Source organism: Scyliorhinus canicula, chromosome 1, assembly GCF_902713615.1.
Source record: "Scyliorhinus canicula chromosome 1, sScyCan1.1, whole genome shotgun sequence".
Classification (NCBI taxonomy): domain Eukaryota; kingdom Metazoa; phylum Chordata; class Chondrichthyes; order Carcharhiniformes; family Scyliorhinidae; genus Scyliorhinus; species Scyliorhinus canicula.
Window position 1 is genome coordinate 30,370,052 of NC_052146.1, and position 16,232 is coordinate 30,386,283.

Sequence of the window (16,232 nt, forward strand, 5' to 3'; positions counted from 1 at the left end):
GGAAACTCGCAGATAAACGCGTTCGCTATGGGACTTTGTTCCCAATTAGTTGAATCAGGCTCATAAAGGTAACAGATACTTTTAAGCACTTAACTTTCAATTCACATTTACGTGTCCAATTAATCTCCAGACATTTAAGATGATTCAATGACAGGTTACCTTATTTGAATGAGGAAAATAGTGCAAATGGAGTGTAACAACAAATGGGCCAAAGTTGATGCAATTTAAGCCAGAAAGGCAATTAGATACATCAGGATTTTCCATTCATTTCATTTCACTGTTAGACTATATAATAGACAATGCTACACTACATAGTTAAATGCAGGAAATGAGGTCAATTAGTTCTATGATTCATTTCCTTTGTCGTGATTAGCTCAGTGGACATTCTGCAACAGATACTGAATCCATTTCAATGCGGGACCTTACTAAGGTTCATTTCAAGAAAGAGTTAACGGTTTATTAAAACGTCTTTGAAGTGTGTTGCCATCAAACTCTCTTCTAAACATTAATTTATAGAATGGGTTTTTACTGTGTTGAAAGAGATAACCTTCTGAATGCATTATTGTGCAGCTTCTATGTAACAATTGCAATAAGCCCCAGATGTGGATGTGTGAAATTGTGTTAGGTACTACATTATTGCACTTAATCAGGGTTGGTGTTGTTGCCTTTTTTACCTGCTACAAAAATAGGCAGTCAATAAGGCTGCCCTTCATTCTTTAGATATTGATGTTATATTGCTTTCAGAGTCGCCAGGTATCAAATGATACTGCCACAAGGTTCAACCGAGTATCGATCAAAGAGCAAAACCAGTTAGTTAGTTCAAGATCAATAGTACATTATTTACACATAATATTAACTTGCACATGCAACATAAACACTACTAGTTAAACTACACCTAACAACTATAACAACCTGTACTTAACTTCAGGCACCCGGCTTAGGTCAGCGGAACAGTAGCCTTTGCTCGAATCTGGATCTATCGGGTCTAGAGAAGTAACTGCTGCTCAGCTGGGCTCATCCGTCTGGTAGCAGGCGTTTAACTTGCACTTGCTTCTGGCGGTGCTACGATTGGAGATGGACGCTGCCAGAGCACCAGGTCCAAATAAGATAGAACACATGGCAGTGTCTCTCTTTATCCTTGGGGAGTTTCGTGCTCTTTTGGGCGGTCCATAGGTTTGGACCCAATTATTGGGGCAGTTCTCGATCACTGCCTTCGATCTGAGCCAATAAAGGGGCGTGTGCCTTGATGGCTGGGCGTGTCCTAAGCAGTCATTGACCCTGTTGTTTATGCTTCCTGAGTAAAGGGAGTGGCGCCAAAATGTCTGGACTTGTATCGGTTCCTGAGTATCAATCCTTTGTCTTACGGAGATGGGCCATTAAAATGCTAATTGGTTGGGGGTTTCGATGCTGTGGGGATTCCTTGCTCACAAATATACATTCAGGCTCTGTGCCTGCCTGAATCTTACATTGTCCACATTTCCCTTTAGGCTTTGTGAACATCCATGTTTCTTGTTGTAAGTGGCCATCCCAGATGGCTACATTGTTGGAATATGTGTGTCTCAGAATAGGAAATCAGGCACAACTGCTGGAAATAGTAAAAAATAACTTCAACGTAGTCCATAGGCAAGAAACAGCAGGAATATTGGACGCAATCTAACGGAAAGTTTTCTTAGTGTGGTAGTGAGTGAGAATTGTCGGGTTCTTCCCGGCGTCTGACCGGCGAGACCAAGTAGGGCCGGTAACGATGCCCCAAGGGCTTCATGTCGGAAAGGACTGTCACGCCAGCTGATACGCCTGGACTGCACCCAGCAGCTCCCTGCGAACGAGGGGGAGCAGCTCTGAAACCGATCCCACAGAGCAAACCCCAGACAGCATGGAGAAATGCCATTGTGCAGACCCGCTCCACGATTCAGAGATGCTGACCTAGCCAGACTGAAGGACGCAATGGAGTCCAGACGGGATACCCTGTTCCCCCGAGGGGGGTCGGAGGGTCAGGCACAGGGCAGTCAGTGCCACCACGGTCAGAGGGAGTTAAAGTGACCTTCACCATATTACCACAGACAGGGTTGTGCCTATGGGGTGCTCAGTGGGGTGGACAGGTAGAAGCTAAAGTTGTTCCTGGTATCCAGGGGATGTCATGTTGGATCCGCGGGAGCTAAACCCCTTACCCCCCCCCCCCCCAGCTGAGGGGAAATCCCCACCCCGAGCAGTGGAGCAGAAGCCCCGATGCCCCAGGATGACTGCCCGATTTCGAAGATTGCTACTTACCTCCTCCGATCCCCACAGCAGCCATTGCCCTAGCTTCACGTTTTCAAATAGGCGTTCTAAAGCGCACCCACATGACCGCTCGCTGCGGAGCCGGTTAGATCACGGGAGGCCGTTCGATAGGGAGTCCTTCCCGTTATCGATATGGAGATTGGCCTTAATTGGTGATTATTAGTTTTTCGTCACGGCAGGATCTGGGCCAACAGGGAGGGAGCCGGTTAGATTGGAAACCGATCAACGCCCAGCGCACGTCCTGATTTAGGACTCTTCCGCGATCGAACCGGCTCGCACAGATTCGCGCTCAGTGCAGCTGTTTGATCGCACCTATTGTCTCTGTTGATTTTGTTCGACACTTTTCATGCCATCTCCCATTGTTTTTGAAGTAAAATTGTACTCTGCGAACATGATAAATAGTCATAACTATCTCACCAGAGGGCAGCACGGTGGCGCAGTGGGTTAGCATTGCGGCCTCACGGCGCAGACATCCCAGGTTCGATTCCGGCTTGGGGTCACTGTCCGTGTGGAGTTTGCAGATTCTCCCCGTGTTTGCGTGGGTTTCGCCCCCACAACCCAAAAGATATGCAGGCTAGGTGGATTGGCCACGCTAAATTGCCTCTTAACTGGAAAAAAATGAATTGGTTACTCTAAATTTATATTAAAAAAATAACTATCTCACCAGCACCAGTAATTAATACTTCACAACACTGCAGTGTTGGTTAACAAATATAACATTGTTCTTCATACGTCTCAATCACTTGGCTTCTATCTTGTGTTAAGTATCAAAAAGACATGGATAAGTGAAGTCTGGCAGAATTTTTGTAATCCAAAGTGAAATAAGTCACCAGAAAAGATCACTGAGGATGACAGCATTGACAAGTTTAAGAGACAATTTGATGGATGTCTAGAAAGAGAAGGGATTAAGACATATAGGGTTAGAATGTGCACAAGGGTTTAAGGAATCATTATCTCAATAGCTAATAGGTTGAAACTCTGGTGAAATGGCATAAATGCATTTTACCCATTTCTCCAGGATTTCCACCCATGTTGTGGTGACAGAAGAGATGACCCCTGTGGAAATTAAATTTAAAACATTTGGAATTAAAAGTCTAATGATGACCTTGAAACTATTGTCAATTGTCATAAAACCCATCTGGTTCACTGATGTTCTTTCGGGAAGGAAATCTGCCGTCCTTACCTGGACTGGGCATGATATGACTCCAGAGTTTGACTCTCAAAAATGCCCTCTGAAATCACTCAGTCCATGGGTCACCACGGGTGGGCAATAAATACTGGCCCAGCCAGCGATGCCCAGATACCACTGATGAATTTTTAAAAAAATACATATGTAATTACTTCAGATGCATATAATTGGCCCCTTTTTTTGTTATCTATTGTCCATATATTTTTCCTGGATCAGCCAAACATTACCAAATGGGTGAATTGCCGTATATGCCGTGCACTGTTGCACTGGGACTCAGAGGAGTGAGTGGGGGCAGCAAAAATGATGTGGATCATAGTGTAGCAGTGCAGACGCTGATTCAGTATAAATGTGGTTGCTGCTCCAACCCACTGGAGACTGTAGAGGTCTAAGCACTTCATTCCTATCCTAATGAGAAAATAGGTTAGGCAGCATTCTTTGTAAGATGTGGGAATGAGTTCTGCTCTAACACATCACACTCAAAACTGTTTTGCATCAGACAATGAACTGACTTAATGCAAAAAATTTGCGTAGAGTTTGGCAATTTCAATTGCAGTAAATATAGCCTCTTAAAATCTGATTCATTTTATGTTTGCAAATCTCAACCAAAATCAGAGGAATTCCTTAAAATTCCCTTTGCACAGCAATATGCCTCCTGTCAGTGATTCCGTTCACTAATACTTATAGTTCTTCAGAACGTAATGGAAACCACCCTTCCTTCGTGTGCATATTATATATTTTATTCCTGTACCGTCCATAAGGGCCTCTTGCAGCATTGGCGATCAAGGCATACCTGGGGTAGGATTAATACTACCTCCCATTTTCCCTCTTTTTTCCCTTGGTGAGGCTGGCATCCCAGCTTGGTAGTTCCATCTGTTGGAAAAACTGAGACTGCAGATTTACCGCAGCGATAAACTGCAATGCACTGCAGCACCAGATTCAAATCTTTAACTGGGAATAAATCTCTGAAGGCAGGAAATGTGTCCCTTCCACCCAATCCCTACCATCTGGATTTCTTCCCCCTCTCTGCAGTCTGCATTAAAATTCAGTTCTGATTGATGAGATGAAAGTCTCCTCCATTTATTGCTTGCAAGAGTTCAATATGAAATGAATTTGTGTAGACTCAACCTGGCGGCCCATGGCATGAAACCCCCGCCCCTCCGATGTTTAGCACAAATTGGTCCAAAATCCCACATTGTTTTTGGTGTTTGAATTGGAGGGCCCGATTGGGGCAGGAACTGTTTCTGCCAGTTTACTGTCCAGAAAGTAAAGTACATATAAATTTCCACCTCTCGAGTCATGCATTTCACTAATGTATATTAAAATGAGGGTCACTGCTGCTGCAGCCAGAATTTCCTATATTTATGCTGGCAATGCACAAGGGGTTGGTTAGAATGGGAAATATAAGGCACAGCTGTTTCCAGGATCAGCTGAGACCAGCTGAAGTAAGGAGTTTTTTGAGTCTGATGGCTGGTGAAAGTTTGAATTACTGCAGTCGGGAACAACCTTTTTGGAGCAATTCGGTTTTTTGGCATTGAGCCTAGACAGTCTTGAACTTGTTCCTGACTGCCTGCTTGAGTCTACGGAGAGGTTTTGGTAACCCCCCCCCCCCCCACACTCCGACACACAGAGAAAGCCTCTCAGCATAGGAGATGACATTCCATCTGGAATATTTTTGCAGGCTGTTATCCTGAGGAAGTAGTGCAAGAGGGCACAGAGAAAATGAGGGTGAGGCCTATTTAAGCAGGATAAACCTCAGCAGATGGTTTCCTTCCTCGATATGTAACTGATAGAAGTCCTATGAGAACCGTGGGGAGGAGATGTGGATCGGAAGCATGCATGTACCAAGTCTTACAACACCAGGTTAAAGTCCAACATGTTTGTTTCAAACACTAGCTTTCGGAGCGCAGCTCCTTCCAGGTCTGAGGAAGGAGCAGTGCTCCGAAAGCTAGTGTCTGAAACAAACATGTTGGACTTTAACCTGGTGTTGTCAGACTTCTTACTGGAGTGAAGAAGGCAGAGAGGTGACTTGATAGAGGTGTACAAGGTGATGAGAGGCATGGATAGATTGGATAGCCAAAGACTTTTCCCCAGGGTGGAAATGGCAGTTACGAGGGGACATAATTTTAAGGTGATTGGAAGAAGGTATAGGGGAGATGTCAGAGGTCGGTTCTTTACATAGAGAGTGGTGGGTGTGTGGAATGCACTACCGGCAGTGGTGGTGGAGTCAGAGTCATTAGGGACATTTAAGTGACTCTTGGACAGGCACATGGACAGCAGTAAATTGAAGGGGTGTAGGTTAGGTTGATCTTAGATTAGGATAAATGGTCGGCACAGCATCGTGGTACGAAGGGCCTGTATTGTGCTGTACTTGTTCTATGTTCTATGACCTGCAGTCACAGTAACCTGACCAAAGTGACAATAAAAGTGACAACATTCAACTTTATGGAATAGGGTCAGTTCAGGCAGTCATGAGGGATTTGTGTCATATCAGCCAGTGTACCATTTGTATATGTATTGATTAGATGACTGACATTTTAAAGGAGAGAAATCGGAATGATTAAGGCCGTCCAATTTTATGGGGTTACTCATTTTCGCAAAGTCCAGAATGCAATATATGGTGCCCATGTTTCTTTGAAAGTGTCTGCATTTAACCCCTGAATGACTAGATTGTGTGTGACAACATGCAAAGAACCTTTCATGTCAGTAAGAAACTTGTTTGAAGTTGCCCTTACACATACATGTATCACAATGTGGCCCTCCCTAAGCTCTTCAGCGCATAAGATCATGCCAAGTGATGACCTTCTGATGACAAGACCCCTGCTCACATGGATTATGACTACATTAAGCGTTTCATGAAGAGATGAGCACCACAATAAAGCACGTCTCTCCGCGAGTGGTCATGAGGTGATCATCAGTGTCTTAAAGAGGAATTTTTGCCACCTTGATGTGCCAGAATAAGCTCCACAATATGTTAAAGCTCTTGTGTTCCTCATTGCTGTTGCCTGCTAGATTGCATGTGTAGCTTATTTCCATCTTTCTATTCAGTAAAAATGTTTGCTCTCCTTTGTTTCTCTTTGACCATTGCTTTTGACCTTCTTCAGCTCCCAGTACCAGATTATCCGGTGGAAATCATTTTTTTGGAATGTGATATAAAACCACCCATGGGTAATCCAGTGCAGCTACCTGAGAGTTAACTCAGCTAGCCAAACACTTTCCTCATTGCTTGCAAAAACCTTGAGCCAGGCCTTGCTTTTCAAAGGCTGCACTCTTAATTTCCAAGCATCCCAACACAGCATGTAGTATTAAAAGGGATTTTTGCGAGAGCACCAACCCGGCCAGTTTTGTCAGATCCAGCTCTGCAGAGGTTTGGCAGTGTAAATCCCATTGCATTGGCACAAATCCATTGCAAATGCCACGTGGAGTTTTGGGGCTATTAACACTCAATTGGCAATCTCATTCAAAGAGACCACAGGACGTTGGTGAAGTTGTTCCTTTCTGCACTATATGTTTTGTTGTGTCTTATATAAATCCCATCAGGCAAGGGATGTTTTGTTTGGAACATTTGATTAGGTAGCATAAACATGGATTTTCATACAAGCTCACTCAGGTTGCAAAAGTTTCAGAGTTCCTCTTTAAAAATTTGGAAGTAATAGAGTTAGTATCAGTAAAAGGGGCAGCATGGTAGCACAGGGGCAGCACGGTAGCACAAGTGGATAGCACTGTGGCTTCACAGCGCCAGGTTCCCAGGTTCGATTCCCCGCTGGGTCACTGTTTGTGCAGTGTCTGCATGTTCTCCCCGTGCCTGCGTGGGTTTCCTCCAGGTGATCATAGATCATAGAATTTAGAGTGCAGAAGGAGGCCATTCAGCTCATCGAGTCTGCACCGGCTCTTGGAAAGAGCACCCCACCCAAGGTCCACACCTCCACCCCATCCCCACAACCCAGCAACCCCACCCAACACCAAGGGCAATTTTGGACACTAAGGGCAATTTAGCATGGCCAAACCACCTAACCTGCACATCTTTGGACTGTGGGAGGAATCCGGAGCACCCGGAGGAAACACACGCACACACGGGGTGAACGTGCAGACTCCACACAGACAGTGACCCAGCTGGGAAATGAACCTGGGACCCTGGAGCTGTGAAGCAATTGTGCTATCCACAATGCTACCATGCACCGGTTTCCTCCCACAGCCTAAAGACATGCAGGTTAGGTGGATTGGCCATGATAAATTGCCCTTAGTGTCCAAAAAGGTTAGGAGGGGTTATCAGATTATGGGGATAGGGTGGAAGTGAGGGCTTAAGTGGGTCGGTGCAGACTCGATGGGCCGAATGACCTCCTTCTGCACTGTATGTTCTATGTATCTATGTAAAAGTGACAATGGAGCCAATTGAATTGTGATAAAAAAAACAACTGGTTCATTAATGTCCTTACCGCTGGTGTGACCTATGTGTGACTTCTTTCCCTTCATAGAATCATGGAATAGATTAGCAGAGGGAAGGCCATTCGGTCCACCAAGTATGCTTCAGCTCTTTGGAAGGGAAATCCAATCAGTCCCATTCCACCGCTCTTTACACACAACCCTGCAACTTGTTCTCCTTCAAGTATTTGGTTGACACATAAATGCCCTCCCAAGTGGCCCAGCAAGTTACTCAGTTATATCAAGGATGAGCAATAAATGTCAGCCTTGCCAAGATGCATAAAAAAAGAGGATACCCTGGGGGAAGTGTGCTGTTTCAAGGTTGGAGCTGGAGGCCATTTTTAAGGTAGACCAGCCTTTAGCGTCATGACATTGTTCTGTAAGTGCGCCATGGTAAACTGGGAGGGCCGAGGGACAATTTCCACTCGTGCAAATCTGTACCACTGAATAAAATGTTTCAATCAATATTTTTTTGTTCAATGTGGGTGTCGCTGGCAAGAGCAGCTTTTGTTGCCCATCCCTTTGAACTCAGTGGCTTGCTAGGCCTTTTCAGTGGGCAGTTAAGAGTCAGTCACATTGCTGTGGGTCTGGAGCCATGTGTAGGCCAGACCAGGTAAGGACGGCAGATTCCCTTCCCTCTAGGGCATTAGTGAACCAGGTGGATTTTTTCAACAAGCGATGACAGTTCCCATGCCCATTACTGAGACCAACTTTATATTCTAGGTTTTTAATTAATTGAGTTGATATCTGCTGTGAGGGTGAGATTTGAACCCTTGCCCCGAAAGCAACACACCCTGGGACCCTGAATTACTCGACCAATGACATTACCACTAGAATAATAATTTTTATTGTCACAAGTAGGCTTACATTAACACTGCAATGAAGTTACTGTGAAAAGCCCCTAGTCGCCACACTCCGATGCCTGTTGGGGTACACAGAGGGAGAATTCAGAATGTCCAATTCACCTAACAGCACGTCTTTCGGAACTTGTGGGAGGAAACTGGAGCACCCGGAGGAAGCACACGTAGACACAGGGAGAACGTGCAGACTCTACACAGACAATGACCCAAGCCGGAATCAAACCTGGGACCCTGGTGCTGTGAAGCAACAGTGCTAACCATTTGTGACACGAATAAAGATTATTATTATTAACTATTCATCAACCACTGAGGAGCTGGTTAGCTCAGTTGGCTAGAAGCTAGCATGTGGTTTACAATAACATCAGCAATATGGGGTTCAAATCCCCATTCTAGCTGGGGTAGACTTGGAACCAACCTCCTCGCAGCAAAATCACAGCATAAGCCAGGGTTCGGGGACCCTTGAATAATTGAAGTTGCTACCAGGAGAAGAAGAAACCACAGCTGCTTTTTCAGTCCAGTTTTCAACGATCAAAATGATCAGCTGCAATTGAAACTGGATAGTCCAGTTAAAACCGGATGGAAGAGCTCATCTATTTCAGCCAGAGATGTGAACAGTGTGAAAAATACCTTCTTTTGATATTTCGGGCTGGAATCTCCAATCGCCCAGCTGCCTGTTTCTCGGCAGCGTGCTGTTCGCTGGCGGCGAGATTCTCTACTCCCGCTGCTTGTCAATGGGATTTCCTATCGAAGCCCACTCAAAGCCGCCGGCAAAGCTGTGGGCAGGGGTGCACTGCGTGGGAAGAGTGAATCACAACAGCCGGGGAGTTCCTGCCTTTAACTTCATACAGAGGACAAATTCTGATTCCAAAGATCTTTCTTTGGAAATGATCTTGAATCCTCCGGGTGCTCCGGTTTCCTCCCACGGTCCAGGGATGTGCAAGTTGGGTGGATTGGCCACGATAAATTGCCCTTCGTGTCCAAAAAAGGTTAAGTGGGGTTACTGGATTATAGGGGTAGGGTGGAGGCGTGGGCTTAAGTAGAGTGCTCTTTCCAAGAGCCAGTGCAGACTCGATGGGCCAAATGGCCTCCTACTGCATTTTAAATTCTATGAAATTCTCTGAAATTTGATGGTGGGGTGCCTTATTTTGAAGGGAGCAGTGTAGTAAGATTTGGCTCTTGTCCCTTGTTGGTGAGGCCCCTGTAAATAAATCACGACTATAAATAAATCAGACGTGTGTGTGAAATAATGTTCGTCATATAGATTTATCTTAAAAATGTAGCAACAGCATGGCCATTTGTCGGAAATAAAACTGTAAATACAGCCATCAAGTGTTGAAACTTCCCTGAAGATTGGTGCAAGTTCTCAAATAGTGGACTCCAGGAGTCTGCGGTTGCATACTATTGACAGGGAATTAGTGATTCCAGCTTTCTGATGCCCGCAGTAACTCAGCACATGTCTTCCTGTCTTTCGGTCTTCTTGCAGGAATATTAAAGTTTCACGAGTGCTATTTGGGTGATGGTCTGCCAGAAAACAGCAATGATTTTAGTGAAACGAGCAGCATCAACCTGCAGGCATCCAGTTTCTCTACTCTTGAGCAATACGTGTCCAATGTTCGAGAAGCACTTGGCGTTGACTCCTACTATACCAGGTAAAGTTTCCATTTATTTTAAAGTGTAAATTATTGATTTTTATATCCACTCTGTGTTTAAAATGCCGCTCTTGCTTTGCGCCTGACAGAGACCGATTGAAGATAGCAGACAGACAACAAAAAAAAGTGTTTTATCATGGGCTGAAATTGTGTTTGAGACCATTAAAATTAGTGAGTGACAGACCGTTGCACTTACTGCTCTGATGCATTGTAACACTGGCAATTGTTCCAGCCTTCACGCTTTGCAGCCATGTGTGATGGTTTGTTTGGGCTTCCTCTTCAAACATTAAATACTAAAGTGCAGAGTAAACAGACGAGCAGAGCAGTGAAAAGTAAATCTGTTCATTTATCCACCTCACCCTGCAGTAAGTCCATAAACAGAACTCACATCGCTGACCTTCCCCATTCCTCCTCCAGCGTTCTGCGCAAAATTTTACTCGGCTGAATTGAAATACAATCCTTTTCAACTAAATCAGACAAATAGAAGTCATATTTTGATTGAATACATTAGAGGTAAAGCCACTGGTTTGCATTTTCTGCGGAAAGCAATGACATTCTGGAATATCATTTCCATAATACTGGTAAAAATCATGGAAAATTCTTAACTCTCGGATAATAAAAACAGAATTTAACATATTTAACCTCCAGAAATTAGTGGAATTCCATAAAATTCAAACAGAATCTTGATCTGTTCGAATACTGTCAAAATGATCAGAGTTTCTCTTAATTAACACTATTTACCCCATTATGAACAAAATTGTGTTGACACCAGTGTGTCCATGTGGTTTGCATTGTGTTTGGGAATGAAAATGAAATGAAATGAAAATCGCTTATTGCCACAAGTAGACTTCAATGAAGTTACTGTGAAAAGCCCCTAGTCGCCACATTCCGGCACCTGTCCGGGAATCGAACCGTGCTGCTGGCCTGCTTGGTCTGCTTTAAAAGCCAGCGATTTAGCCGAGTGAGCTGTTTGCCACCTTCCTTGTCTGACGGCATCCAGCCAGTCAGCCCATTTACCAAGTATTCCCTTTTTTAAAGAAAATATTTTATTAAGGCATTTATAATTTAAAAACTTTTAAACAAAGAGATCCAACAACCTCAACCTCCCTCCCCCTTAACATAACCATCTCCCCTCCCCCACCCCCCAAGCATAGAACCTAATTATCATGGTCCACGTAACGACTCTGTCTCACAGTTCTCCCTTCATTGGTTTTCCTACACATATTCGTCATTTCCATGTCCCCCCCCCCTCATAATCGCCCCCCTTGCTGGCAGACTAGTTTTCCTTGAAGAAGGTGATGAACGGGCAGCACGGTAGCATTGTGGATAGCACAATTGCTACACAGCTCCAGGGTCCCAGGTTCGATTCCGGCTTGGGTCGCTGTCTGTGCGGAGTCTGCACATCCTCCCCGTGTGTGCGTGGGTTTCCTCCCACAGTCCAAAGATGTGCAGGTTAGGTGGATTGGCCATGATAAATTGCCCTTAGTGTCCAAAATTGCCCTTAGTGTTGGGTTGGGTTACTGGGTTATGGGGATAGGGTGGAGGTGTTGACCTTGGGTAGGGTGCTCTTTCCAGGAGCCGGTGCAGACTCGATGGGCCGAATGGCCTCCTTCTGCACTGTAAATTCTATGAACGGCTGCTACTTCCGAGCGAACCCCTGTAACGAACACTTTAAGGCAAATTTGATTTTCTCCAACCTGAGGAACCCTGCCATGTCGCTGATCCAAACCCCCGATTTTGGAGGCTCCGAGTCCCTCCATCCCAGCAGACTCCATCTCCGGGCCACCAGGAAGGGAAAGGTCAAAACGTCAGCCTCTCTCTCCCCCCTCCCACTGGGCTCCCGGGTCTTCCGATGCTCCAAATATTGCCACCTTTGGACTCGGAGTCACCCTCCCTTCCAGGACCTCTGACATGACATCTGAGAATCCCTGACAAAATCCCTTTGGCTTCGGACACGACCAAAACATATGCACACGGTTCGCAGGACATCCCCACACCGCCCACACCTGTCCTCCACCTCTTCAAAAAACCTGCTCATCCGGGCCACAGTCATATGTGCCCTGTGGACCAGCTTGAATTGGATCAGGCTGAGCCTGGCACACGACAAGGATGCATTAAATCTCCTCAGGGCCTCCTCACATAACCCTACTTCCATTTCCTCTCCACCTCCCCAATTGGCACCCCATCCCAGTCCATCAGTTCCTTATATATTTCCGAGACCTTCCCTCCCCCACCCCTGTTTTGGACATCACCTTATCCTGTAGCCCCCTGTGGTTGTCACCATTGTTGTATTGTGCATACTGCATACGAGGGAATTGCAATACGGCCCCTGTACTACAGGTATGGGGGTAGATCCCTGCCTGCTGGCTCCGCCCAGTAGGCGGAGTATAAATGTGTGGGCTCTCCGAGCTGCAGCCATTTCAGCAGCAGCTGTGGGAGGCTCCACATCTTTGCGTAATAAAGCCGCGATTACTCTCTACTCTCGTCTCGTCGTTATTGATAGTGCATCAATTTATTACGCAATTTATTCAACGAGTTGCTCCCCTTCCAAGTTGAGAGCGATGCATCAGACGTCGCTCTGGCCGCCACCCTCAACCAGGCAGGCAGGCCCGTGGCATTGTTTTCCCGCACCCTCCATATCTCCGAAATTCGGCACTCATCCGTTGAGAAGGAGGCCCAAGCTATCGTTGAAGCTGTGCGGCATTGGAGGCATTACCTGGCCGGCAGGAGATTCACTCTCCTCACTGACCAACGGTCGGTTGCCTTCATGTTTAACAACACACAGCGGGGTAAGATCAAAAATGATAAGATCTTGAGGTGGAGGATCGAGCTCTCCACTTACATATAGGAGCTTTTGTATTGCCCCGGTCAGCTCAACAAGCCCCCCGATGCACTATCCAAAGGCTCATGTGCCAGCGCACAAATGGATCGACTACGCACCCTGCATGACGATATCTGTCACCCAGGGGTCACCTGCTTTCATCACTTCATAAAGGCCCGCAATCTGCCCTACTCCATCGAGGAAGTCAGGGCTGTCACCAGAGACTGCCAGGTCTGCGCGGAGTGTAAACAGCACTTCTACCGGCCAGACCGTGCACGCCTGGTGAAGGCCTCCCTCCTCTTTGAACGCCTCAGCGTGGACTTCAAAGGGGCCCTCCCCTCCACCAACTGCAACATGTACTTTCTCAATGTGGTCGACGAATATTCCAGATTCCCCTTCACCATCCCATGCCCCGATATGACATCTGCCACCGACATCGAAGCCCTCAACACCACCTTCGCTCTGTTTGGTTTCCCCGCCTACGTCCACAGTGACCGGGGATCCTCATTCATGAGCGATGAGCTGTGCCAGTACCTGCTATAACAGGGGCACTGCCTCAGGCAGGACGACCGGCTACAACCCCCGGGGAAACGAGCAGGTGGAGCAGGAGAATGGGATGGTCTGGAAGGCCATCCAGCTGGCCCTATGGTCCAGACATCTCCCGGCCTCCCGCTGGCAGGAGGTCCTCCCCGACGCCCTTCACTCCTGTGTACTGCGACTAACGAAACTCCCCATGAACGTCTCTTCGCCTTCCCCAGGAAGTCCACCTCCAGGGTTTCGCTCCCAACATGGCTGGCAGCTCCAGGACCTGTTCTCCTCCATAGACATGTGCGGCTCCACAAGGCGGACCCGTTGGTTGAGAGGGTACGGCTACTCCACGCAAACCCGCAGTACGCCTACGTAGCGTACCCCGACGGACGCCAAGACACAGTTTCCTTCAGGGACCTGGCGCCAGCTGGGTCCCCACACACCCCCTCCCTGCCCCGGCACCACCCTCCCTCCCCCCAGCGCACCCCACCACAGCCCCCGCTCCAGGACGATCCGCCCTCCCCTTGGTCCAACCCGGGGATGAAGATGAGGTCGACACACTCCCGGAGTCACCGACGATCGAACCGTTGCCTGAATCGCCACCAGAACTGCGGCGCTCGCAACGATGGGTCAAAGAGCCCGAGCGTCTAAATTTGTAACCTCTTTCTTAAATTTTAAACAACCTGTATGTAAATAGTTTTCCACCAGCCCCGCTGGACTCATTTTAAACAGGGGGTGAATGTGGTAGTTACCACTGTTGTATTGTGTATACTGCATATCAGCCATGATCTCATTGAATGGCGGAGCAGGCTCGAGGGGCCAGATGGCCTACTCCTGCTCCTAGTTCGTATGTTCTTATATGAGGGTATTATGTAAGGCCCCTGTCCTACAGGTACGGGGGTAGATTCCTGCCTGCTGGCTCCGCCCAGTAGGCGGAGTATAAATGTGTGTGCTCTCCAAGCTGCAGCGATTTCAGCAGCAGCTGCAGGAGGCTCCACATCTCTGTGTAATAAAACCTCGATTACTCTCTACTCTCGCCTCGTAATTGATAGTGCATCACCCCCTTAGTGGGAGGCCCGGGACCTGCCAGCGAACAAAATCCCGCACCTGCAAGTGCCGGACCCCATTCCCATCTGGCAACTCGAACTCATCCTCTAGCTCCTCCAAACTCGGGAAACCCTCCTCAATAAAAAGATCTCCGAATCTCTCGATCCCTGCCCACTGCCACTTCCTAAAGCTCCCATCCAGCCCCCCCCCCCCCCCCCCGGAGCGAACTGGTGGTTGTCACAGTTTGGTGAACACACCGATGCCCCCTCCAGTCTCATGTGCTGCCTCCATTGACCCTACACCCACAGGGCTGCCATGACCACCGGGCTTCTGTAGTATCGAGCCGCGAGAACGGCGGAGGTGCCGTTAACAAAGCCTTCAGACTCGTGCCCTTGCAAGACGCCTCCTTCACTCGTTCCCATACCGACCCATCCCCCACTACCCACTTCCTAACCATTGATATGATATCCGCCCAGTAGTAGTGATGAAATTTCGGAAGGGCCAAGCCCCCCTACCTGCACCCCCGTTCAAGAAGGACCTTCTTCACCCTCGGGGCTCTCCTGGCCCATATAAAAACCTAGATCGCCGCATTCATCTTACGAAGAAATGCCTTGGGGATGAAGATTGGAAGACACTGAAACGCGAACAACAATCTTGGCAGGAGTGTCATTCTCACAGTCTGTACCCTCCCCGCCAATGACAGTGGGAGCACGTCCCACCTGCGGAAGGTTAGGAGGGGTTATTGGGTTACGGGGATAGAGTGGAAGTGATGAATTAAGTAGGTCGGTGCAGACTCGATGGGCCGAATGATCTCCTTCTGCACTGAATGTTCTATGTTCCATGTTCCCCTTGCATTTGCTCAATCGCCTTGCCCAAATTTAATTTGTGAAGCTGACTCCAGTCCTGTGCACTTCAATATCCAGGTACCTTAAACTCTTTCCCACCACTTTGAACGGCATCTCCCTCAATCTCCTCTCCTGCCCCCTTGCCTGGATCGCAAAAACCTCACTCTTGCCCATATTCAATTTACAATCTGAGAACCAGCCAAATTCCTCCAGTATCCCCCTAATTCCTGAAATCCCCCACAATGGGTCTGTTATATAAAGGAGCAAATTGTCTGTATAGAGCGAGACCCTATGTTCTACCCACTTTCTCACGATTCCCCGCCAAATGTTCGATGCTCACAGCGCCATTGCCAGTGGCTCTATGGCCAGGGAAAACAGTAGTGGGGTGAGTGGACATCCCTGTCTTGTCCCCTGACATAGGCTAATATATTCCGATCGCACACGATTCGTCCTTACAATTGCTACCGGTGCCTGAAATAGCAATCGGACCTAATTCACAAATCCCTGCCCGAACCCAAACCTTCCCAGGATCTCCCACAGATACATCCACTCCACCCGGTCGAAGGTCTTTTCTGCATCCATAGCCACCACACCTCG

The 16,232-nt window shown here is 47.3% G+C and overlaps 1 protein-coding gene across 5 annotated transcripts in view; it reads left to right on the plus strand.

The window, feature by feature from the left end:
• Window positions 1-16,232, plus strand: part of ttc28 (tetratricopeptide repeat domain 28) — a 965,957-nt gene that overhangs the window by 748,135 nt on the left and 201,590 nt on the right. For all 5 annotated transcript variants that reach the window (XM_038780339.1, XM_038780595.1, XM_038780507.1 and 2 more), the window contains one exon: window positions 10,229-10,394. In XM_038780339.1, the coding sequence (XP_038636267.1) occupies window positions 10,229-10,394 (166 nt within the window). The remainder of the gene's footprint in view (window positions 1-10,228; window positions 10,395-16,232) is intronic.